Source organism: Ostrea edulis, chromosome 10, assembly GCF_947568905.1.
Source record: "Ostrea edulis chromosome 10, xbOstEdul1.1, whole genome shotgun sequence".
NCBI lineage: Eukaryota > Metazoa > Mollusca > Bivalvia > Ostreida > Ostreidae > Ostrea > Ostrea edulis.
The window spans coordinates 30,757,755-30,782,287 of record NC_079173.1 but is presented as its reverse complement, the minus strand read 5'-3'; the positions used below and the strand labels follow the sequence as shown (position 1 = coordinate 30,782,287).

General features: G+C 35.6%; 2 protein-coding genes across 2 annotated transcripts; one reads left to right on the top strand and one right to left on the bottom strand.

Moving 5' to 3' along the window:
* Nucleotides 1-194: 194 nt before the first annotated feature.
* On the bottom strand, nucleotides 195-12,492 carry LOC125665768 (RISC-loading complex subunit tarbp2-like). The gene is made up of 7 exons (XM_048898618.2): nucleotides 12,394-12,492; nucleotides 9,303-9,468; nucleotides 8,399-8,507; nucleotides 7,294-7,469; nucleotides 6,855-6,988; nucleotides 1,988-2,231; nucleotides 195-1,065 (listed from the first exon to the last, which is right to left on the bottom strand). The coding sequence occupies exons 2-7, from the start codon at nucleotides 9,466-9,468 to the stop codon at nucleotides 929-931; spliced, it is 966 nt and encodes a 321-aa protein (XP_048754575.1). The 5' UTR covers nucleotides 12,394-12,492; the 3' UTR covers nucleotides 195-928.
* A 133-nt stretch (nucleotides 12,493-12,625) lies between these two features.
* LOC125665766 (ribonuclease P protein subunit p25-like protein) lies at nucleotides 12,626-20,375 on the top strand. The gene is made up of 7 exons (XM_048898614.2): nucleotides 12,626-12,736; nucleotides 14,541-14,708; nucleotides 15,459-15,551; nucleotides 17,038-17,072; nucleotides 18,661-18,702; nucleotides 18,804-18,878; nucleotides 19,930-20,375. The coding sequence occupies exons 1-7, from the start codon at nucleotides 12,734-12,736 to the stop codon at nucleotides 20,066-20,068; spliced, it is 555 nt and encodes a 184-aa protein (XP_048754571.1). The 5' UTR covers nucleotides 12,626-12,733; the 3' UTR covers nucleotides 20,069-20,375.
* The last annotated feature ends 4,158 nt before the right edge of the window (nucleotides 20,376-24,533 follow it).

Sequence of the window (24,533 nt, the reverse complement as noted above, 5' to 3'; positions counted from 1 at the left end):
AAAACGAGCAACTCCAATACCCCCTCCCCACCCACACAAATCATTAAAATGGATATTTACGACTTGTGCTTTATTATATCATGTTATCAAAATTCCTGACTTCATTCAGTTCATAGAATAATATCATTATGCATCTAGATATAAATGCAAGTTGTATAGACAATGCACAGTAAAAAATAAAAAAAAACCAATTGTACAACTTCTCAGAATATCAAGTATTTAATTTTACACATAATAAATGATATAATAGAAATATATAAAAATTCTAATACACAATTAATGAATATTCAAATTCAAAATTGCACATGTCCTCTTATATGAAATGAATGTGTGCATTTGTGTGTGTGTGTGTGTGTGTGTATCAGCTGGTATTATTCCAAAATTTCTTTAAACACATGATATATAAACATGTAGTTTCAGTTTTCATTTACAGCACTTAAATGAACTTCAAAAACTTTTTGCAAAGATGAGGATATTTAAGCACAACAAAACATAACGGTATCATAACATTCATATCAAAAGCACAAATGGGTTTTAATTACCTATAATGAATGGGAGCACATACAAACTATCACAATACTACAATCATAAAAAAAAATGTAAAATCTATTTACACCCAGGCTATAGGATAACTTCACATATTGCACAATGGAACCAAAATCCATGGTTAACGCTGCTCTCCAAACCTGAAACTTCTCTTTAATAGTTTTTAACATCATAAAATGTAAAAAGTCAAAAAATAATTTCCAGAATCAGTCAGATAATATCAAAATATATCGAAAATATTTCAAATTCAAGACCAGGTCTAGATAAAGTCTACCTAAACCCAATAAACCAAAATACTAAAAATAGTTTTCAGATAAGACAACAGATTACCATAGAGACCATGTGTACACAGTGAAGCTATGATATTTCCTGGGAGCCACTATTACGTTTTTGTCATAAGCTTGAGGTAATGCAATGCATTGTGGGCTGCATGTGCGTGGGCCTCGTCCACTGTTGGACCCACGCCATGACAAACAGCTACTGGCATTGTGGATAGCTGCACCAAGCACTGCCGCTGACCTAAATGAAAAGAGGAATATTTCTTAAGAACATATCTTCTCCCAACTCATCCAGAATATCTAACATCAGTCAATAACATGTACAACTGTCCAATAACATTAAAATCAGGTCAATAACATGTACAACAGTCTAGTAATATCAAAATCAGTCAATAACATGCACAACAGTCCAGTAACATCAAAATCAGTCAACAACATGTATAATAGTCCAGTAACATCAAAATCAGGTCAATAACATGTACAACAGTCCAGTAACATTAAAATCAGGTCAATAACATGTATAATAGTCCAGTAACATTAAAATCAGGTCAATAACATGCACAACAGTCCAGTAACATTATAAGCAGGTCAATAACATGTACAACAGTCCAGGAACATTTAAATCAGGTCAATAACGTATATAGCAGTCCAGTAACAATAAAATCAGTCAATAACATTAAAATCAGGTCAATAACATGTACAACAGTCCAGTAACATTATAATCAGTCAATAACATGTACAACAGTCCAGTAACATCAAAATCAGTCAATGACATTTATAATTGTCCAGTAACATTAAAATCAGGTCAATAACATGTAAAACAGCCAAGTAATGCTAAAATCATTCAATAATGTGTACAACAGTCCAGTATCATTTAAATCAGGTCAATAACATGTACAACAGTCTAGTAACATTAAAATCAGTCAATAACATGTACAACATATGCATATGTACAACTTATCATTTTTACATCAATACCACTAGTCCATATAATTTGATGTCTTATTTTTCTGATTGCTGATTTTTTTCTTCTGACATAGTTTTCTAGTTACAATCATTATAATTTAGTGCGGGGAGTTGTAGTTCTACATTTAAAGTAAAAATACATAGCATTTCCTGACCAATAGAATTGTGCAAGTGACCTCTATCTGTTCCCCACTCACCTTTTGCACTAATTTCAGCTATATCCATATAGGTGACCTCAAACCGCTGAACCTCTGAGATTTCCTGCAGCATTTGGCAGTAATTGGTAGCGGGTGTGGTCAGCTTGGTGCTTTTGATCTTCTGATTATTTTTAATTTTCTGATAGAACTGCTGGAATTCCGTGTTTTCCTGAGCACTCGGAATAGGAATTTTTGCCTTGCCTTCCTTCAAAGCAGTATATGATGCTCGCAGTTCTGATGCATTCTGGGAGAAGTAGTACATGTATTTGAGCGTGATAGTTAATGAGAGCAACACATTCTTGGTACATAAGCATATTTACAACATCAAATATAACTTTGTTCCCAAAAGCTGCGATCAACTTCACAATAATTTCTTGATAGAAAAGGACAAAGAATTTGTTAAAAATTACCCCCCCACCCCCCCCCCCCCCCCCCCCCCCCCCCACCCCCTGGATTTGGAACTTGTGTTTTGTGAACTTTGCATCTGACATAGAAATACAAAGTCCCATAGCAGGGCTTGCGCTGCCCATCGCATTTGTCGCATTTTGCGATTTTTCAGAAAAAAATGCGACAGATATTCCGGAAAAGCGACACGGACATTTCGTATTTTAGAAAATCGCAGCGCCATCTTGAATTTCATCTGTTGGCATCCAAACAGCCTCAGGGCTGTTTTACTTGTGCAGAATGTGGATACCCTGTCGCATGGGAACAATAGACTTAGGGGTGTCTTGTTTATTTAGCAGTTTACACAATACAAAGGGTTGATCCTTGATGTGCAGGTAGGTGTGAATGAAATGAACTTTGCACATGCGAGTTGCCTACATATCGTAATATACTAGGGAGATACCCCAAGTCATTACTCAATTTAATGGGGAGCTGCCTGTTTTGGACTGGGTGGAATAAAAAGCGTGTGATTGTGCACACAAGCTAGATAATTTAAAATACTTCCGTGACAATAAAAACATAAAATGTAATTTGTCGGTTCATCACAGTACAATAAGGATTTCAGCAAGAAAGTTAAACTATTGAATGTTCAGCTACATTTTCTAATCCATTTGATGGTGGTATAGTGTATAAATGGAGGAATGTTGGAAAATTGCATCATTCTTTAGGTCTTTGGTTTGAACTATTTAGAAAATGGCCATGAAGAAACGCAAAATTGTAGGTTCTTCTGAAATTGCTATGCTGTCATCTTTTGACTTCACATCATCTCAAACCATTTAAAATTTATTTCAGTCCCTTCTCCTCTACATGATGATATTCACTAAAGGACCACCTTGTCATTCTGGATTTCAAGATGAAATCAGGATTCTTAAGAGAATTCTTTTAAAAATGTGATGTGAACTATGATGATGTGTTATGCATGATTACAGTAATTAATCTTCAATAACTTTGTCATCAGTGACTTTTTCTAGACTGCAAATTTAATGTTAATGATGAGTATTATATGTCATTTACACTACCAACATGATTAATAAACATATAGAAACTCATTTCTTGTCTTTATTTAAGGTTAATGTAGCCAAGTATAGGCTATGAAATACTCCTAAATTTTTCTTGTATGAAATAGAATTGAGTCAACTTATGTAAGAGTAATAAGAGACATATATATGACATGTTGTATATGCCTCTTGAATAATATACAGTACACGACACGAGTTTTATACACCCCACCGTGGAAAGACCACGGAGGAAAATCCACGGAGATACACCGTGTCCTCCGTGTTCCACTGTGTGTTATTTGCGAATACACACAGCTGCTAAGAGCTTTGTTCTGGCCATGGGCGCCTTGCGGGAGATGTGAAAATGTGCCGCAGGCCAAATAATCAAGATAAGGGTGGAATTTTAAGAAAAGAAAAAATGTCAATATTTTCCCCCCTGATACTTATATTGTTTTTCAGCATATTGAGCCGATTCCAACGATACCAAACACTATATATTATGTTTTTAAGAAAACCTGGTTTTGACTTTTTTTCTTTTAGTCTTCTTTCTTCATTAAAATATTCTTAAATTCTATGTTTAAATAATGCGTACTTGCAGGCAATTCCTGTTTTGAATGCGAATTAGTATATTCAGTAAATGAAAAACATACATGTACAACATGTGATAGGGATATTTAATAATTACCGATGTGCTCTCTCTCTCTCTCTCTCTCTCTCTCTCTGACAAATGCGCTGTTTAACATAATTACCTCCATCATATTGTGTTGATATGCATCTTGACAAATATAACTTTATCCAATATAGAAATTAGAGCATTGTCGATGATTAACAAATTGGAATTAATTTATTACGTAATTAATAGAAGCAAAAATACAAACCATCGAATGATTTATTTTTAAAATCCCGAGTTAATTACATTTGACCGAGACTTATATTCGATGTACTTTGATAGAGGTTTTCATAAAAAAAAATGTTCATCGGGAGTGTCTGGATAATGCAATGATTTTTGTATAATAAGTATATACCATGCAAATTCCTAGGGTCTTTCTCACAGTATAACTAAATTACGGTTAGCTAGTTTGGGTTTTGACTTCTCATGAAAAGTGTGAAATATATTGGGTCGGCGCGATATCAGATCTAGTCTAAGATCACGGGTATCTTACGCCGACCCAATATATTTCACACTTTCCGCAAGAAGCTAAGCACTTCTGTTGATTTCAAATACACGGATTAGCTGACTCCCATTGTTCTACTGAGGCGAAAACCCCTTCGAATTTGCATGGAATGTACAAGTTATACACAGGTCATTGTTATAGTCATACATCATAGTACCGCTAACCCGACAAACATTTTTTTTAATTTTGAATAAGTTATTGAATGACGAAGTATGACCAAACAGCAGATTGAACTTTATAGAGCCCCGTGCTAACATTACTTATATTTTTCAATGTATCAGAAGGGGTATGTTGCCGGTTAAGTTGTGTAAATTTCTTGACAAGCAATAAAATAACAACAAAAATGGTGCTTAAATTGTCCGATTACGAAAACCTTTCAAGTTTTCAAAGTACACCCTCTCCGATTCTACGTGCTTGTAATCAATATTTAAGGATGTAAATCCTCGGTGTCAAATGCAACTAGTTCATGAAAAAAAACTAATATAAATATAAACAGAAATGACTTAACGATTATTTGCTTTTATTCATTTTCACTATCGATTATTAAAATCTTTAATTTAATCTTTAGATGCATTAGATAATGAAAGCAAGAGAGAGAGAGAGAGAGAGAGAGAGAGAGAGAGAGAGAGAGAGCATTGGTAATCATAAAAAATAGGGTTTTTTTTCATCTTCGTTAGCCGAGATTATTCGTGAACGAAGGCACAGTTGACTCAAAACCCATTGCTAGCGGAGATTAGATGAATTTTACTCCCGTATTATGTTATAACTGACCAAAACCTAGTACGTTTGTTTTACAACTTTCATTCAGAAGACGCGCAAGTTATTGAGTTACTGAATAAACGAGAAAACGTCTGCATTTTTATTTCAATCGTTGTCAACTCTTTACTTTGTGATATTTGAAGACTACATGTACTCAATTCAATTTATTGGATCTCATCACCATTATGCAATGGTATATAAAAATATAAAGACAAAAAGCTGTTATATATACATTTAGTAAATAATACATGCGTGTAATAAAGTATTTATCAAGTTAGAAAAAAAAACTAAAAAAAAAAAACGTGTTATTATTAATGTGAAGTATGGGCATTCTAATGAAATTTTCCTAATGAAAGTACAGAGTTTTCTAAAGGTTTGTTTAAAAGTAAAGATAGTTTTAATATTTATTTGTTTAAGTGATAAAAATTTGATTCTTTGCTCACATTGCTTCACAGTTGAGTACATAATGAAATTCATATCCGATGTAAACATGTACATGTATATAGCTGACCTTAATCACATATTCCTAATTACAATGAAAACCTTACGTAAAAATAAACTATTGCTTATGGTACACATTTCTTTGAACTGCTTGTTTATCAAATTGAAATTACTGGCATGTGATTGTCGTTGTTCATGACCCTTCTTTTATTTGGTGAAATTGTGCTGCACGTGCCGTGAAACAATGTACCGACGAGTGGTAGGAATAACACAGGTGGTTATATACAGGATGTCGAGAAATTGGGCGTTTCATAAAAAGTTGTGAACGTCTGCAGGGAAGTCTACAATCGGATATGTACCGAAAAAACCAACGTATCATTAAACAACAATTACAAGAATTGAATGATTGATAGCTAATTTCTAAATAAGTAATGGGGTGGGGGCTTGCATGCTGGCTAAGCAAAAAGGTCTTTGGGGTGAATCATTTCGGAAATTATTTCTTTGTTTTATCACACGGAGGTACACGGTGACATCGACGGAGGTACAGGTGACATCCACGGAGATGCGCGGTGGCATCCACGGAGATCCTCCGTGGACTTCAATGTCTAGCTCGCGCGGAAAAATAGGACTTCAAAGGTGCCGACAATTTTAAAGGTCCACCGTGTTTGGGGCAAATTTGTTCCACCGCGTTGCGTGGAACACGCATAAAACTCGTGTCGTGTACTGTACATGAAATATAGATCTACAGTAAACATGTATGAGTCGATGCGCACACGCCAGATTGCAACACAAAATTTTGGTCCAGTGTGAGCCCTGCATAGCCATAATAGCAATATTAAATGTGTACCTAAATCAGCAGCATTCCGATTTTAATACCTATTGCTGTGAAATGAGAGTGCCAATTCATGATTGAACTAAAAATGAAAATCTCTGTTTATCCATCATCATACATAGAAAATGCTAAATCAGGATTATGCCAAATTATGCATCAGCTCCTATCAAGTCATTAAAAATGATAAAATTCGTACATTAGGCAGCAGTGAAACTTACCAGTGGGATTTCATCTTCCTCCTCCGAGTCTTCAATCTTAGTGTTGTTTTCTCCGTCCTGTGTAATGTTCTTTAAGTGGACCAACATAGCACTCGCTGCAGATCGTTTAGCTGTCTTCTTCGACCTTCCAGATCCTTTAATTCATTAATGTTTTAAGATGAAACTTCGATAACCTTATCCAATGTTTATACAATTATTTGTTTAAGAGTTTTATTACATCTTAAAGGACATTTTAAAGCTTGAGAGTCAAAACAACAGTTATCATAATAAGCCCATTACAACTCCCTTCCAGGAGCAGCATATTTCACAAAATATTTATATGTATCTTTAATCTTGTCACAATATCTTTGTCAGAGAAGAAAATTCTTCACAATTCCATAATTATCACTTGGGAAAGATATCAAATTCACTTTTCATTCCCCTCTCACAAAAAACCTGCCTTTCTCCGTGAATTTCCCAAGCTTCACTGTACAGATAAACTCCCGGTTGTGAGGGGGACCGTCCTCATTGCCAAACTCGTAGATTGGCGGCTTAATGAGTTTCTTTTGTGTAAATTCTTGTAGCTCTCCGACAGGATTACCCGCAACATCACTTTCCATCATGTTTCCGGACGGTCTGGAATGGGGGACATGTACTTACAGTAAAACATGGTTACAGCAAACTCATTTATAACGAATTCATGCTTACAGCAGAGTGATTTTTATTCCCTGCAGAGTTAAAATATAGCCTGTACTTATTGCATATAATGAATTACATTCATAATGAATCAAAGTTGTTTGTTCCCAGCGACTTGCTTTACAGCCTGCTCTACTGTGTTACTTTTGTCACAGTATGTAATTCATCGCAACAGAAGGTATATGATAAAGAAAGAAATTTATGAAAATATATGAGGGTATGAACTGTAATGCTTCATGCCTGCATGTTTCAGGATGTGTGTTAACGCTTCCAAAAATGTATGCTGGTGGGAAGCATTGCAATTCATACCCTCATTTACTTTCAATATTTATGTGATTAACTGATAGCATTTGGGTAGCAATAACGATATTGTGTAGAGACCTCGGTTTATTCTCATTCTAAAATTGCCTTAATTTATCTAGTGTATTTCCTCAGCTGAAGTCGGTTTTTTTGGACAGTTTGTTTTCCTCCATAATAAGCAATACATAACGTCACAACGTAATGACATAGTCGACGATCCTACCCAGCACATACCACATATAACCGATACTTACATGAACATGCCCAGAATACGTACAATGGAAATTTTAAATGGATGTTATGCATTTCAATAATCTGCATAGAATCCCTGTAATCAACCTTCATTCATATGCGAACGGCAAAAATATTGAAAATGTCAATTCATGACTAAGCAATATACCTCAATGTCTGTAATTGTATAATTGTTATTTCTATCTATGTGAGGAATGAAAACCCCTTCATTATAGCTGTTAATTCCTTATAAGCCTGTTCACTGTAACAATGCTATATTGTTCATTAGTTATACTGTACGTGATGGAACCCGTGTCTTTCGTGTTTAACTGACTTACTGTCCAGGTTCTGAAGGTTGTTGTTCTGGGGTTCGACCTTCACCCAGCCCCAGGATCTGCTGAAGAGCTGCCAGTGCCGCTCCGTGCTTTGCCTTCTTCTTGCTTGTTCCTACAACATACCGGGACACAGCGGCTCATTACATCACTGTATATAAACACCAGCTCATTACATCACTGTATATAAACACCAGCTCATTACATCACTGTATATAAACACCAGCTCATTACATCACTGTATATAAACACCAGCTCATTACATCACCGTATATAAACACCAGCTCATTACATCACTGTATATAAACGCCAGCTCATTACATCACCGTATATAAACGCCAGCTCATTACATCACTGTATATAAACACCAGCTCATTACATCACTGTATATAAACACCAGCTCATTACATCACTGTATATCAACACCAGCTCATTACATCACTGTATATCAACACCAGCTCATTACATCACTGTATATAAACACCAGCTCATTACATCACTGTATATAAACACCAGCTCATTACATCACTGTATATAAACACATATTAAATCACATTGCTGAAAGACACTTTCAGACTGAACTTGCAAGTAAATCAAATGAATATCAAGTGTACATTTTGAAAGCGTTAACAAAACTTGATCAATTATGGCCAAATAGAACCAGAGAATTAATTTTATGTGGCCTAACTAAAGGTTCATCAATAAACAGCACTGGAAGTGGATTATTCACATATATATTGATATAACCATTATCCACATATATATTGATATAACCATTATCCACATATATGTTGATGTAACCCTCCACATATATATTCATATAATCATTATCCACATATATATTGATATAATGATTATGCATGGCTTAGGAGCAATGAAATATCAATATATCATTTACAATGTGCCTCACCTTTGCCCGTGGCAATCACTTCACCAATAGTAACCCTCATGATAAACACAGGTTCGTGAACAGCTCCCTCATTTGCCAGCAAATCATACTGTGGAGTTATCCCCCTTTTAGTGCTGATTTCTTGAAGAAAGCTAATAGGCGTCTTTCCTGGAGGAATTAATGCCATCTGGATAAAAGAATATAAGATTCATTAAACAAATACAAGTTCATTTTCTTGGAAGCTCAAACTCTGCAGTCTTTCAGGAATGCAAATCTTTCAAACTTAAAAAAAAATGCCTTTACCTTTTCATTCTTCCACAACTGATTAAGAATTTCCCAAAACCTGCATTAATTATGGCTTATAAAAATGCATACAGGCCAATGCCTCACAAAGAAGGGTGAAAACTTGAGCTACAATATTTTGATCATGGTTACATGTACGTCATTGGTACAGTGCAGTAATATTAACTGCGTTTCCCGATCCTGATGAATATAAATATAATCAAAGGCCTCAGAGTCGACTCGTCCACAATCTCCAACAAAGGAGGGTATACACACCACCATAATATGAGCTTTAATTCTGAACCTTTAAAGTATGGTAAAACAAAACGTACTTGCATAAGTATTATGCTTAACTATATATATCTATGGAATTTCAACGTCACAAACTTGGAACATGACACATTGGCTAGAAGAATTTACCCATAAAAGCTTCAATAGTTGTGTGAACAATATGTTAAAATCAAAGGTCACTATCCATGGTACCCAGCACATCTACATGAGATGATCATTTATCAGTACTTGTATGTCAAATATCAAAGCCTACCACAAAGACATAAAAGTAACAGCCCAGACACAATTTGTAGCAGGTGTCAATACAAATTATTCTCTTGCACTCTTCAGATATCTTGATCGCCTCTTTCTTTGTCTAGTTTACATTAAGTGTTCCCGCAAAAAATGTATCCCATGTGTATGTAAATGATATTAGCTCATTCGTTGTTTATTTATTTAAAAATCTGAAAGCAAATACAATATTTGTTAATTAATTTCAGATATATTTTCTCAGAATTCTGTAAGAATATTTGTTCAAGAATGGCCATACCATTATTTTCACGGAGAGTTAAATGCAATATATCAAGTAATACTAAGTCCTTATTCTCCTAACCCTCCCCTAATTATATTCATGCATGATTAAAAAATATTATTATATCCATAGACTTCATAAGTTTTTCACCATATTGTTTGGCTAAATTTGAATAAATCATACATAATTTTATTAACAAATCTTAAACTCAATGAAAGACATGCAATGTCTGCTTTTATATCTTCTTCCAACTGTATTCAGTTGTAGACCCGCTAGGTCGATGCCTGATTTTAAAATATTTTCACATTCTTCAGGGTTCGAAATTACCTCATGCCCGTAAGTCCGAGACTAATAAAAAAAATATGTCGGACCAGTAAACTCTCTATAGTACTAGTTTGTACGGACTAGTGAAAATCCGGAGATCAATCTTGAAGTGGTTAATAAGATTTTAGCAAATTTGTCTTAGTTTCTTTGATGTTCGAACTTATGGTCGATTACCTGCATGGTTAAGTGTTTGCATGACAAAGACATGCTGATCTTCCGAACACATGGAGTGCGTTCGAGACTGCCGTTCTTCACACAAGTACAAATTCCTGCTGATTCCGAACGCCAAGTACGCATCATGAGAATGAGGTGCAAGAACTTACACCACCTCTGTAAGAAGTGTGATCAAAGAACACATTCGATCGTTCATGCGCACATGTTCTCGTCATTCGCAATTCTTAACACAGGAGTTCGTAACACATAGCTCAAGGCTTGGTCAGTCGAGGGAATTTTATTGACTTTATTGATAAAATTTCGAACTCCTGTGACTATCAGAACTAAGCATGAGAACAATGGAAACGTCAATCTCAAACGCACTTATAAATCATTAATGGACATTTATAAAAGCAGTTACGTGATTAACTCGGAGGTTACTGTATGCTTAATTCTGAAGATCTTGAATACAAAATAATGTATGGTGGTCTTTTTCTTCTGTGGGTGTCAAAAACTGAATTGTTTGCAACTGTGATGTGTTCGGTTTGATTAAATACTATTGAATAAAATGAAGATCATTTTATATGATATACTGGACAGGCTAGTGAAATGCTTTGTGGACTAGTGAACATCAACAAGTCCATACAAACTTGGGCTTGAAAAATTGAAAAAGTTAACTTCAAACCCTGTTCTTTCACAAATGTGCACATTCCAATGACATTAATAAGGATTTTGTGATTTCATTTTCATTGAGATTCCTTGAGAATGGACTCAAAGAATCTCATCGAGATTAGATCCGTCTACAAAACATTGAGCAAGACTGGAGGTTACAAATCTGGGGAGATTTACGTTTTTGCAATTTGGGACACTCCTGCAATGCAAAGTACGGAAGAGTAGACTTAAAATGCGCTGTTCCCCTCCATATTTTTCAGGCTTATAACAGGTTGGGAACACTTCCCCTATAGCGAGATATTCTCGCTAAAACGCAATTATCCCTCTTTAGTGAGAAATAAACATTACCATAAACAGGTGTTTTGGCGTCTTTATTGAAAATAATGGCAAATCCCGTGCAACGCTGAATAAGTGCAACACACACTCAACATGATGCGAATTGATTCTATGAAATTGACAACATAGTCAACAAATTTCATATCAAAGTTGCTGCATAAGAGGGAAGCAGTCTGAAATCCGATACACATAGTGAGTGTTTTTGTTTTGATTTATATATCTGCAGAAGTATCACACATTTTAGCACTTTTTCTTCTTTTCACGTGAAACACGAAGAGATGTACTCCACGGGTGTTTATCTCGGTTGTACGGGATATATTTACTCTCGCTAGAGAGGGATAATCGCGTTTTAGCGAGAATATCTCGCTATAGGGGAAGTGTTCCCAACCTGTATAACTAACACTTCTGAATCGATTTAAATACTCAGTTACTGAGCTGTGAATGCTAGACTGCAAATTTCATCGGTCTGTAATTTAGGTGGATGCACAATTGCATGTCATTTAGCATTACATATACATATGCAACAAATGTTCACTCATTTACCTTGAAATAAAAATATTAACAGCTAAATGATACAGCACTGACTGTCGGCTTTCGAGCTGCACATGTGAATAACAATTTTCGGATGCGATAGATGTCGTAATTTCACAAAATATAAAATATCGTTTTAATTCGAATTTGAGGTCTCACAAACAAGCAATTCATAAAAACAGATATCATTACCGATAATCTCATACCAATTTTTTCTGTTTTCAAATCAAATCAAATTTACAGATCTTTCATTAGCCTATTACGACATACACCTAAAATCGGCAGAGTTCCGAATTTCCTTAAGGGATGGCGCAAGAAGAATTGAGGCAAATCCCAGCAAGCTGACAGTGATATGGTATGATATGAAGTTTGTTGACTTTTTAAAAAGAATATGAAACGTTCATTAATGCTAAAACCATTCTACTCCCAACAAATATAAGCTTAATTTTTAACACAGTTTACGGGAAAAGAAATTTTCAGTTATTCTGCCTGCAACCTCAGTGTTCAAAATTGGTTTGAAACTTGGTATAGACCACGAGTCTATGCCAAAACAAGATGACGTAGACTTTATTGTATTGACATAGATCACAACATTGAAAAAAATAACACAAATCTAAAACATTGTTACCCGCTTGTAATGTACTTAGTAGAAAGCATAATTTCTTTCCATAACAATGTCCTCCTTTCCTCATAATATTTATCAGACCATGTAGTGTCCTTTGGGATAACTTTATTGCTCTAAACCTAGAAAATCGGCATAGACAATTTGGTCTATCGCAATTACAGTTGGCATGCATAGACCAGTGTCATTTGATATAGAATCGGTCTATGGTTAATTTTGAACACTGCAGCCTGGTACAGTAAATAGAGCAGGTCCAGCACAATCTCTATATTAAGCTATATAGCTTTATAAAACTATTCGAAATAGCTTGATTAAAGTAGATTTAATTCCTTAAGTGTAGTGACATAGTAGCAGGAATTCCTCCCAGATTTCACAAGGTTGGGAACACTTCCCCTATAACGAGATATTCTCGCTAAAACGCGATTATCCCTCTTTAGCCAGAAAGTAAACATTACCATAAACAGGTGTTTTGGCGTTTTTATTGAAAATAATGGCAAATCCTGTGCAACTCTGATTAAGCAGGTTGGGAACACTTCCCCTATAGTGAGATATTCTTATTCCTCTCTAGCGAGATTAGATATATCCCGTACAACCCAGAAAAAAACCCGTGGAGTACGTCTCTTCGTGTTTCACGTGAAACGAAGAAAAAGTGCTGCAAATATATTAATCAAAACAAAAACACTCACGATGTGTATTGGATTTCAGACTGCTTCCCTCTTACGCAGCAACTTTGATATGAAATTTCTTGACTATGTTGTCAATTTCATAGAAACAGTTCGCATCATGTTGAGTGTATGTCGCACTTATTCAGCGTTGCACGGGATTTGCCATAATTTTCAATAAAGACGCCAAAACACCTGTTTATGGTAATGTTTAGTCTCTCACTAAAGAGGGATAATCGCGTTTTAGCGAGAATATCTCGCTGTAGGGGAAGTGTTCCCAACCTGTTCACCAACAGTCCAGGGGTGGTCTACGACACCAAATGTAACAGGAACGAGGAAGGGAGAAAATGCAACGGACAAGACCGGTCTGTTCCATTGCATTGTCTCCTTTTCTGTTAAAGGCGCAAGCATCAGTGCATCAAAGGACCCCATAGGAAATAGACTTTCGAGCTTTCATGGGTTATCCTTGGTATTTATGTATGTATGTTTGTATGCATATAGGACAAAATATTTATTTATTTTGTATGGAGTAAAAGGATGAAATATTTTCACTCAGTGAAATTTGATTTTTATGGTGTTAGAAATTAATATGATAAAAGATTTGAAATAGCTAAAACAAGTTGGCTCTATTCAAATGGCTTTTTAAAGCTATATAGATAGATACAGGGATTGTAGTGTACCTGTAGAATTCACACAGAGCTCATGGCTTGGTCAATAGAGTGAATTTTATTGACTTGATTGATAAAATTTCAAACTGTTTTGGGAAGTTTGAAGATGACTTAAAAATAATGCTGAATATAGTGATAATATATTAACCTTAAGATCAGCCATTCTTTAGTTATTATATAAAACTCACAGAACTTTGCTTTGGACAGGTATCATATTTAAAAACAACATCAGGCATGGAGAACTACACAAGGGGAGAGACGAGAGAAGTTGAAATGGAGCCTGTGTTTGAGATTGACAAGGATTGTGTGGATATGAAGGTTAATGCTGGCAGCAAAATCAGAAACCTGATGGGATATGCCATGAACAAAGTCAAGGTAAGATGATAAACTTAATGTTCTGGATGGGATTTATCTCCGTCTGCAGTATCTGAACTGATCGTGCCAGGTGGCTGCATTTAATAATAATATTAATACTATTTAGATACTTTGACTGATGTCTGCACCAAATCTTGTGATAGTACCTCAAAGTTTACTTCTGAAAATTCTTGTTGAATTGTGGTTGGTTTCAGTATAATTCTTGTTGAATTGTGGTTGGTTTCCATATAATTCTGCATATCGTTGTATCTAGCTTGCCCCAACTTCTTGATTTGGCAGAAAAATGTTGGTCTGAAATAAGCATCTCACTAACAAGCCTGTTTGATAGTCCATACTATCTCCATTTACCATAGTTAAACATTAGATTTTGCAAACATTACAGTAGGAAGCATTTGAGTTTTGTATTCATTCATGATTACAATTCTTTTTCTGTAGATCTATATAATCTTCAAAAAAGCAGTGTTCTGAAGTGCTTTCATCATTTGATATACATGTATACTGTGTTACACTGTGGTATAAAGTTTTATAGACACCAAAAATTAGCTTTTGCAATTGATAAAACCAGGACGACATTAATTAACACAAGTATAATTACGGTTGATCAAAAAATAAAACCAAGTTGGGGAACATGTTTCAAAAGTTTTAACATCCTGAGTGAACAGAATCAAATAGTAAGATATTAAACAAACAGTACATCACAATTATAAATGTTATATTGTATGATTGTTATCTCCCTTTTACCCTTCCCAGAATCCTTCAGTGAAGAAAATTGTTTGGAATGGATCGGGCAAGGCTATAACCAAAACAGTCACCTGTGCAGAAATCATGAAAAGGAAGATTAAGGTATCGTTTGAAAAGAAAACTATTTCAATGGCACACATGCATTAGCAAAATTGGCTTTATATCATCAGTGTTTGGTTTTTTGGGGGCCGATATTCAGCCCCAGTCTCAATCTGAAATTTTCCCAAGATCTGACCAAAAAATTCCCAATCGTAAATTCCGAAATTTCTTTGTATGACTTATGTAAAATCAATGTTTATATTGTGTACACTTTACTTCCTGTGAGGAAAACCAGATCATGGTTTTAGTACAGTGGACGCTGTCACAGTACAGTGAGTACTGGTATTTATTAGATATGAAGCATGGTTGTTATATATTAATTATATCTTAAAGACACTTCATTCTACATGTATGATTGATGAATATCACAAATTTTTATTAAAAATGAATTTTCCCATTTTTCTTGTTTTGTCGCTAATTTTCCAAACTGTAAGGGCCCCAGTCCCAAAGTACTGGGAAAAAACACTGAATTCATGTATCAAACTCAATCAAATTAAAATTAGATGTTAGATACGCTCGCATACATAACGTTATGTATGCGAGTACGCGAGCGGATCTAACATCTAATTTTAATTAGATTGGTATCTAACTATGTGGTCTAGTGTTTTAAAAGTGTGACATCATCTGTTGATCAGTGTGGTAATGATTTAAACATTTTATACATCAAGGCATGAATCATTAAAAACCAGTTTCAAAAATTGAATGGGGGGGGGGGGGGGGGGGGGTCAGACTAAGGAAGGTGACTGAATTATTATCACCATATATATATATTAACTTTGAGATATTAAGCAGCTGGAAATCTGTTATGAACTCATGGGACCATTCGTGTGTGCTGGGGTGAGTGTGTGTATAACACTGAGGTTTTATACGCTCTACAGACCAAATTCTCTGCTCAATTGATTTGATACTTCACATGTACCTTTGTTGTCAAGAGGGAAAGGATGCAATCGATTGTGGGGTCAAAAGGTCAAGGACACTAAGGGACTTCTTAGAAAAAGCTTGTAGACACTCTACAGGCCACATTTTTTGCTCGATTGATTTGATTCTTCACATACAGAACCAAGAGAGGAAGAAACCTATTGATTTTGGGGTCCAAAGGTCAAGGTCATTATGGAACTTCACAGAAAAAGCTTGTAGACATTCACTGCGTGGGGATATGCCCCACCTTGTGTCACTCATTCATGTTAAATTCTTAATAGTACTTTTTGTTTGCTGCTTTTGCATTTTATGGATAATGCATATTGAGAGCTAACAAAGTTGGCTTCATGTATGAATTTGACTTTGAATTTAGAGAATAAATATTACAAAAGCAGAGTTATAAATCCTATATTCAAACAAAGAAAAAACCTGAAACAAAACAAAAAGAATTCTCATATGCTAGAAAAATGGGTTTTTTTTAATGGAATGTACATGAAGATTTTGATGTAAAATTGCACTGTTTAATATTATCTACCATCATCACTGAAGTACAGTGTTCATTATTTTTTAGGACCTTCACCAGATCACCAAGCTCAGAAACAGAAGGTAAATATGCAGAGATGTAATTGAAATAGAAGTGAAAGATTATTTGAATTATCACTTGAAATCAGCACAAATCATTATAATGAGTACATTTCAGAATGGTAGTCATTATAGTTTTGGAGACGATAGGAAGAAGTATCATCTGATTAATGAAATTTGAGATATTTAAGAAATTTCATTTTTGAAAATACAGGAGGGTAAGCATAAACTGTTCATGAAAATTATGACGGCATGAAGCGTTGCAGTTCATACCCTCATGAAGCGTTGCAGTTCATACCCTCATGTATTTTCAGAAATGAAATTTATTTTTTATCATGCTTATATTTACATTTTAATTTCATTTCTGTCAGAATTTGCAGCTGTTAAAACAGAGGTACTATATTTATTAACATTTATTCGAACATTGTTCACAAATGTACCACATTCATTAGGAAATCATTATCACTGCAATCTGTAGTGATATCAAAGGCATGCAAATTGGTCTGTCTGGACCTTGTAGGCAAAATGCAAATGAACTGTAAGATCCAGGATCTTATAACTTGGTACATTTGATGATCATGATGAGAGGAAAATACCTATTGTTTTTCAAGGTCAAGGGTTAAGGTCATAGTATCACTTGATAGGAGAACCTTGTAGACAGGATACATACCAAACCATTGGGGCTAGGACCATCAAACTTGGGACACATTCCTCATGCCAAGTGGAGGACACCTTTTGATCTTCAGGGTCAAAGGTGATGGACGTATAATGACTGAACCATAGGGGCTAGGACCATTAAACTTGGTACACATACTCCTCATGCCAATCATCATACCACACATAGTCCTCTGCGTCTTCATTGGTTTGTGTGCAAACGACCTCTGGCGGAAGTTTGGCCAATGATAGAATGCTTGTTTCTCAAGGTCAAAGGTCAAGGTAATAGTATCAGTTAGTAGGAAAACCTTGTTTTGTTACAGATACAGAAATTGCCTTGAAATTCAGTCCTCTTGGAGGAATATGTTCAGTTTGCATTTCAGCTGGATTTCAATTCATGATATTGAATTTGGGAGTTTAAAAGGACATGTTAGAAGAAATGTCAATTTCTGAAATTTCACATAATTTTCAAGGTCTTGTCTTAAAATTTGAAATGGAACTTTAAAAAGTGAAATTATCAGAAAATTAATTTAGACTTCTTAAAGAATTGGTGTTTTGTTTGGAAAAATATATCAACCAAATTGATAAATACAACATTTGAACTAGTTCCAAGTCCCAACTACTTGTATCATAAATTATAAAACTGAAATCACGTATAGCCTGGTATAGGGATATAAAAATAGAAGATATATTGGGTGAAACATAAACTACAAAATCATGCAGATTTAAAACTTTGATTACCATATTAAATCAAAATATAGTCCTTGCTAAACCCTTTCAAAATTTGAATTGACACAAAAAAATTCAACTGGATAGGGTTCTGTAATAGGTGTTTAATATGTTTGCCCCAATGGGATCAGTATTGAATCAATAAATACTTAGTTATAGCATCCTGCACAGCTGTGCTCAGGAGCTAACTTCTTTAAAAGGTATTTTCTGATTTTTTCTTCTTCTTTAGAATTGAAGAGTACTGGGAACCTAATATTGAAGGGCTGGAAAGGTAAACACGATTGATACACATTTTGCTTTATTCTTTTGTATGAATATGTTAGTTATATATTTTTAAATTATAAAGTTTTATATGGATCATTTTTATTTCAGATTGAAAGTCAATAGAGACATTTCTGCCATTTCCATTTTGTTGTCTAAAGACCCTCTGGATGCCAACACTCCTGGGTATGAATATAAAACAATACAAGAAAAATCATTGACACAAGTGTTAAATTCAGCTGTAACTTATTTAGTAATCATCAAAACTGGATTAAGTAATGAGGGATGTGCAGGGGTTCACATCTCTCCTGTCCTACACTGGATTAAGTAATGAGGGGTGTGCAGGGGTTCACATCTCTCCTGTCTACACTGGATTAAGTAATGAGGGGTGTGCAGGGGTCCACACATCTCCTGTCTACACTGGGTTAAGTAATGAGGGGTGTGCAGGGGTCCACATCTCTCCTGTCTACACTGGATTAAGTAATGAGGGGTGTGCAGGGGTCCACATCTCTCCTGTCTACACTGGGTTAAGTAATGAGGGGTGTGCAGGGGTCCACACATCTCCTGTCTACACTGGATTAAGTAATGAGGGGTGTGCTGGGGTTCACATCTCTCCTGTCCTACACTGGATTAAATAATGAGGGGTGTGCAGGGTCCAGACTCCACACTTCCCCAGTACTACAGTGGAGTAAGTATATTTCTAGTTTAAAGGTAATAGTGGAAGTATTTTGCATTGTGGTAATAATTACAAGGGAGATTGGAGGTAGTATTGGTGGCATTCAAATGGAGCATGGACATTAGCCTAGATCACTCAGTGGTAGAGCCCCAAACAAATGAGTATGAGGTCCTAGGTTCAATTCTGGGTGTGGCCACATATTTGTCAATCATTTCTCCTCCTATTTATTTGGCACCAAACAAAATGTTCCACATGTAGTGGTTTAAAGAGTCTCATGTATGAGATCTCTAGGGTTGTAAAATCTCAAGAGAAATGGGGGGGAGGAATCATCAGTATTGTTAAGGTGGCAGATAAATGTACTGCGGATATCAGCGTGGACAGCTCAGTGGTTAGAGCTCCAGACAACTGATGCAGGGGTGCCAGGTTCGATTCCCAGTCATCATTTCTCTACTTATTAAAGTAATGCTCCTGTGCTGCAGATGGTCAGAAGCCACCTAGTAGTATACATGTAGATATTGCAGTAATACGTACTTCACAACATTTGTATAATTATGTTCCTAGGTATCAAGCCCCTGGATCGTTTGAGGAGTTTTGGAAATCTGAACTACAGCAGCAGAAGCCATCCAAGAGGAAACACCGAAAGTACTATACCAAAAAAGACTTTGAAAAAAATCGTAACACGGAAACCCCCAGGAGTTGATGAACTCTGATTGGCTTTTAAGGAGGGAGAATTTCCTGGTTTCATATTGTATTCACAAATACAATGCTGCTATTCATGTTTAAAAGCAATATGATCATAATTCTTGCAGTATTACATATGTAGTCTTCATGTGTTTAATATTGAGGTAATGGATTAGGATTGTGATGGAGTTGTTAGAATTATTGACAGTTTAAAGATTTAGGGTATTATGTACATGTACCTAATACACTACAGGAATCCTGAGATATGACTTCTTACTTGTTAGTTCACGATTTTGTACAGTGAATATAAAATCTGGGACAATTTACTTGTATTTACTGTGTTATATTTATAGTACAAATCACATTTTCCTCTATGAACCAACCAATTGCAGCACTGACACAATCCGTTAATATTGACTGTGAACGGATTATGAACGTCTAGCTTAAAGCACGGGACTGAGAGAGCGTAATGATTTGAAAAAATACAACATGTGTAACAAAGATCTCGCAAGTCACACCTCGGATTAAGATTGTGAACTTACGTGGATTACCATCCCAATATTGCGGTCTCCTAGCTCCAAAATACAGTGCACCGTGCAATGTTGATATAAAAGACGTGGTGAGATGAAGTGTGACGTCATGTCTATGTTTTGACGTACGTCACAATACGACTGTGACATAAGTGGATCTTAAGAGTTCGTTTTATGCAAGAAAATATTTCCTGACTTATCCAAGCAATGTAAACAAATGGTGATTTAGTAAATGAAGATAAATACATGTATAAGAAATGAACAGCACTTTTGAGCGGATTTGGATTTGAGGCAAATTCTCTGTGAATCGCCAGCGCTATTCACAGAATTTGCCTCACATACTGACCATGAACAGCTCAAAAGTGCTGTTCATTTCTTAAATGAATCTTAATATGCCCCAGGGAGTAAGAATTGCTGTAGGTCTGAGTTTACTGAGGAAATTTTTTCTAGATTCCATTAGCCCTTGGAAGTAGTGATACTTTTAACTAGTACTCAGGTGACTGATAAGGCATGTGGGCCTCTTGATTTTTAAAGCAACACTCTCATTAAAAAAATCCTAGATGACCATCTGATAAGACAACTTTTGGTTTGATCTGAGGAAGTTTGTTTTATCCATAATATAGTGTGCCCTGCATGAGGTATTGGTGGTGTTTATATCATTAATGGTTGCTACAGAGCCTTGGGAATGGCACAAAGAATGCCAAAAATTAATAAATTTTCAAAATTCTTCTCTACAACAGCACATCTGTTAGAAAACCTAAAGCATGGAAATGCCTCTATTAAAGTTTTAATTTGGTGATCTGCAGGGTTCTGACACCAGGACAGGGCCAGATTTGACATATAGTGTTTATGTGGAAACATTTGAATTATATCTTCTTTAGTGCTTTTGATACTATTTTGAGAAGCAGATAACCTTTTTTTTTTTTGGTTTTGGTTCCAGGGTGGGGCCAAAATTAGTGATTATTCTAATTCTTTTGATACTGGATAAAAACTAAAATTTAATGCATATTTAAGGAAGTCGGAAAGGGGTGTACATGTACCAAATTAAAATTGTAAATGTTGCAACTTTAGGACCGCGGGTCCAAAATATAGTCATGTAGTGTTAATGCAACTTACATGTATACAATGTGAAGTTTTTCATTAGTATGGGCACTTGTATTTTAAATTCAGCTTAGATGCATAGATTTCATGATTGGCCCTTAAGTCTAGTGACACTTTTAACTAATACTCGGGTGACTGATTTGGCCGCTTGGTTCACATAGTTTATCATTAGAGGAACTTTGGTATGGTTCACCTGACGAATCTTCAGAGTGGCCTTGATTTTCTTCATCTTTGAAATACAGAATGACATCATTAGTATCACCGAAGGACTCCCTCTCTTTATCCGCCGTTCTGAACTTCCACTGAGCTGCTATTTCTTTTCTCTCCCCCCACTTTTTTCGACTGACTTGTATTGTTTTTCCTTTCTTAAAAACCATTGTCATGATACTTGATTTTGCATATTTTGTCCTGTTTTATTTTTTGAACGCTTCAGCACGTCATTTTAACAAGTTTTCATCTTCTTAAAGCGTGCTAGAACTAGGGGGGTGTTCATGTTTTACAGGCAATCCTGCTGTTCGTCCATAATCTAATATAACAAATCCATTTTCGGGGGTTGCTGTTCTGTAATCTGTATGCAGAGTACCATCGACACGTGTTCGTCCCCGGCATCTTTGAATTAGCAGTTGGATGTCATAATACAAAGAGTTCTGTTGATTTCTACTAGTATCTGTGTCCATCGTCGTAAACCACAGTCATTATGTACGATCTTCTCCCATCTGGAGAGAGCTATATGTGGACTGTGGCTTCAGACGATGTAGGAGAGAGCTATATGCGGACACTGGGCCGTAGCTTGGGGAGAGAGCTAGATGCAGACTCCGGACCGTGGCTTGAGACGATGCTCTGTATTCTTGTGTTCAATAAACTATCCAAGGACGAAGCAGATATGAAACTCTACACATGGTGTCTTTATTTCGAGTTCACTGAGACATATCGAATCGACATATGAAAAGAAAATGATTATTGTTTATAGATAAAACATCGTGAAAGGTGAAGATAACTAACAGTGATAAATCTCATAAATCCCATAAGTAATACAAAATAGGTAGTTCGGCAAACAAGGACCCCTGAACACACCAGAGGTATATACTTAAATGTCAAGTTGAAGGCAACAGCTAGAAATTTTTTGTTCTCAAGTAGAATGAAAGGCGAAGATAACGAACAATGATCAATCTCATAACTCCTATAAGCAATACAAAATAGATAGTCGGGCAAACACGGACCCCTGGACACACCAGAGGTAGGATCAGGTGTCTAGGAGGAGTAAGTTCTAGATTGATATAAGGTCTGCCGGAGTAATAATGTACATTGATAATTGTAAGGCGCTTTGAGCAGCATACGCTGGATAAGGCGCTATATAAAACCAATCATTATTATTAAGTATCCCCTGTCGGCATATCACACCCGCCGTTAGTCCTATATCTTGATCAGGTAAACGGAGTTATTCGTAGTCAAAATCAGTGTGCCAAGAACGGCCTAACAATCGGTATGAAACACGTCAGACAGCATTTGACGCAATGATAGGTTGTATTTACGAACTAGATCGTTATAATCTTTTGAATTAATTCTGCCTCATAAGAATATAAAAACAGCTATATAGTCAGCTAACATAGTCTTTAGTTGGGCTGCAGGCAGTTTGTGGAATAACCTTCCGAAACATATTAAAGCTGCCAAAAACAAAAACGTTTTTAAAACGAGACCCAAGGGTCACATTGCTCGCCAAAGGCACCTTGGCCCTGTCGTTGTTTACCTGTTTAGATTCTAAAAGGATTTTTTGTAATATCAATCTTTATTCCCATGAAAAATTTGGACCCTCTATTGTGGCCCTAACCTACATATAGCCCCAAAGGATCACAACATCACTGAAAATGAATTCACATAACCCAGAAATGCCTCACACCAAACATGACTAACATAATCTTATTGTGGATAAGACCACTGTCACAAGGTTATGATACATCTATGAAAGACCCTGTCATAAGAAATCTATATACAAAATATAGCCTAAAGCTCTATCTTGAATAGTTCAGGAGATATTGATTAGGTAAGATTTTTTTGAAAAGTAGGTCAAACTTCCAGGTCAAGGTCAAACACTGAAGTAAATCAACGTCTTGTCATAAAAATCTATATACAAAATATAAAAAAAACTTTCCATTAAATAGTTCAGGAGATATTGATTAGGTTACCGTAGTTTTTTTTTTTAAAGAAAGTAGGTCAAGGTCACAAGATCAAATATGATTGTTTCACAAGGTCGTCTTGTCATAAACAATTTATATATGATTGATTGAATATTGTTTAAAGTCCCTTTTGAGAATATTTCACTCGTATGGAAACGTCACGATTGCAGGTGAAGGCCTATTTTCGGTGCATATGGCCTTGGAGCAGGGAGGGATCTTTATCATGTCACACCTACTGTGACACGGGACCTCTGCTTTTGCGATCTCATTCCAAGGACTGCCCCATTTAGTCACCTCTTACGACAAGCAAGGGGTACTGAGGACCTCTTCTAACCCAGATCCCAACGGGACTAAAATAAAATATGAAAGCCCTACCTTAAATACTAAATAATCTAAAAGATTACTTTTTCTTAAGAGTAGGTCAAATTTCAAGGTCAAATGTTATAGGATGAAATAAAAGGTATTGTCTTAAGAAATTTATTAACAAAATATGAAAGATCTTTCTTAAATAGTTCAGATATTGAATAGGTCCAACTCCCAGGTCAAGGTCAAAATTTTACAAATAAGGTCCTGCCATAACAAATCTATGTACAAAAAATGAAAGCCCCACCTAAAATACCTACAAATATATTTTAAAAATAGGTTATGTTTTCTTAAAAGTAGGCCAAACTCCGGAGTT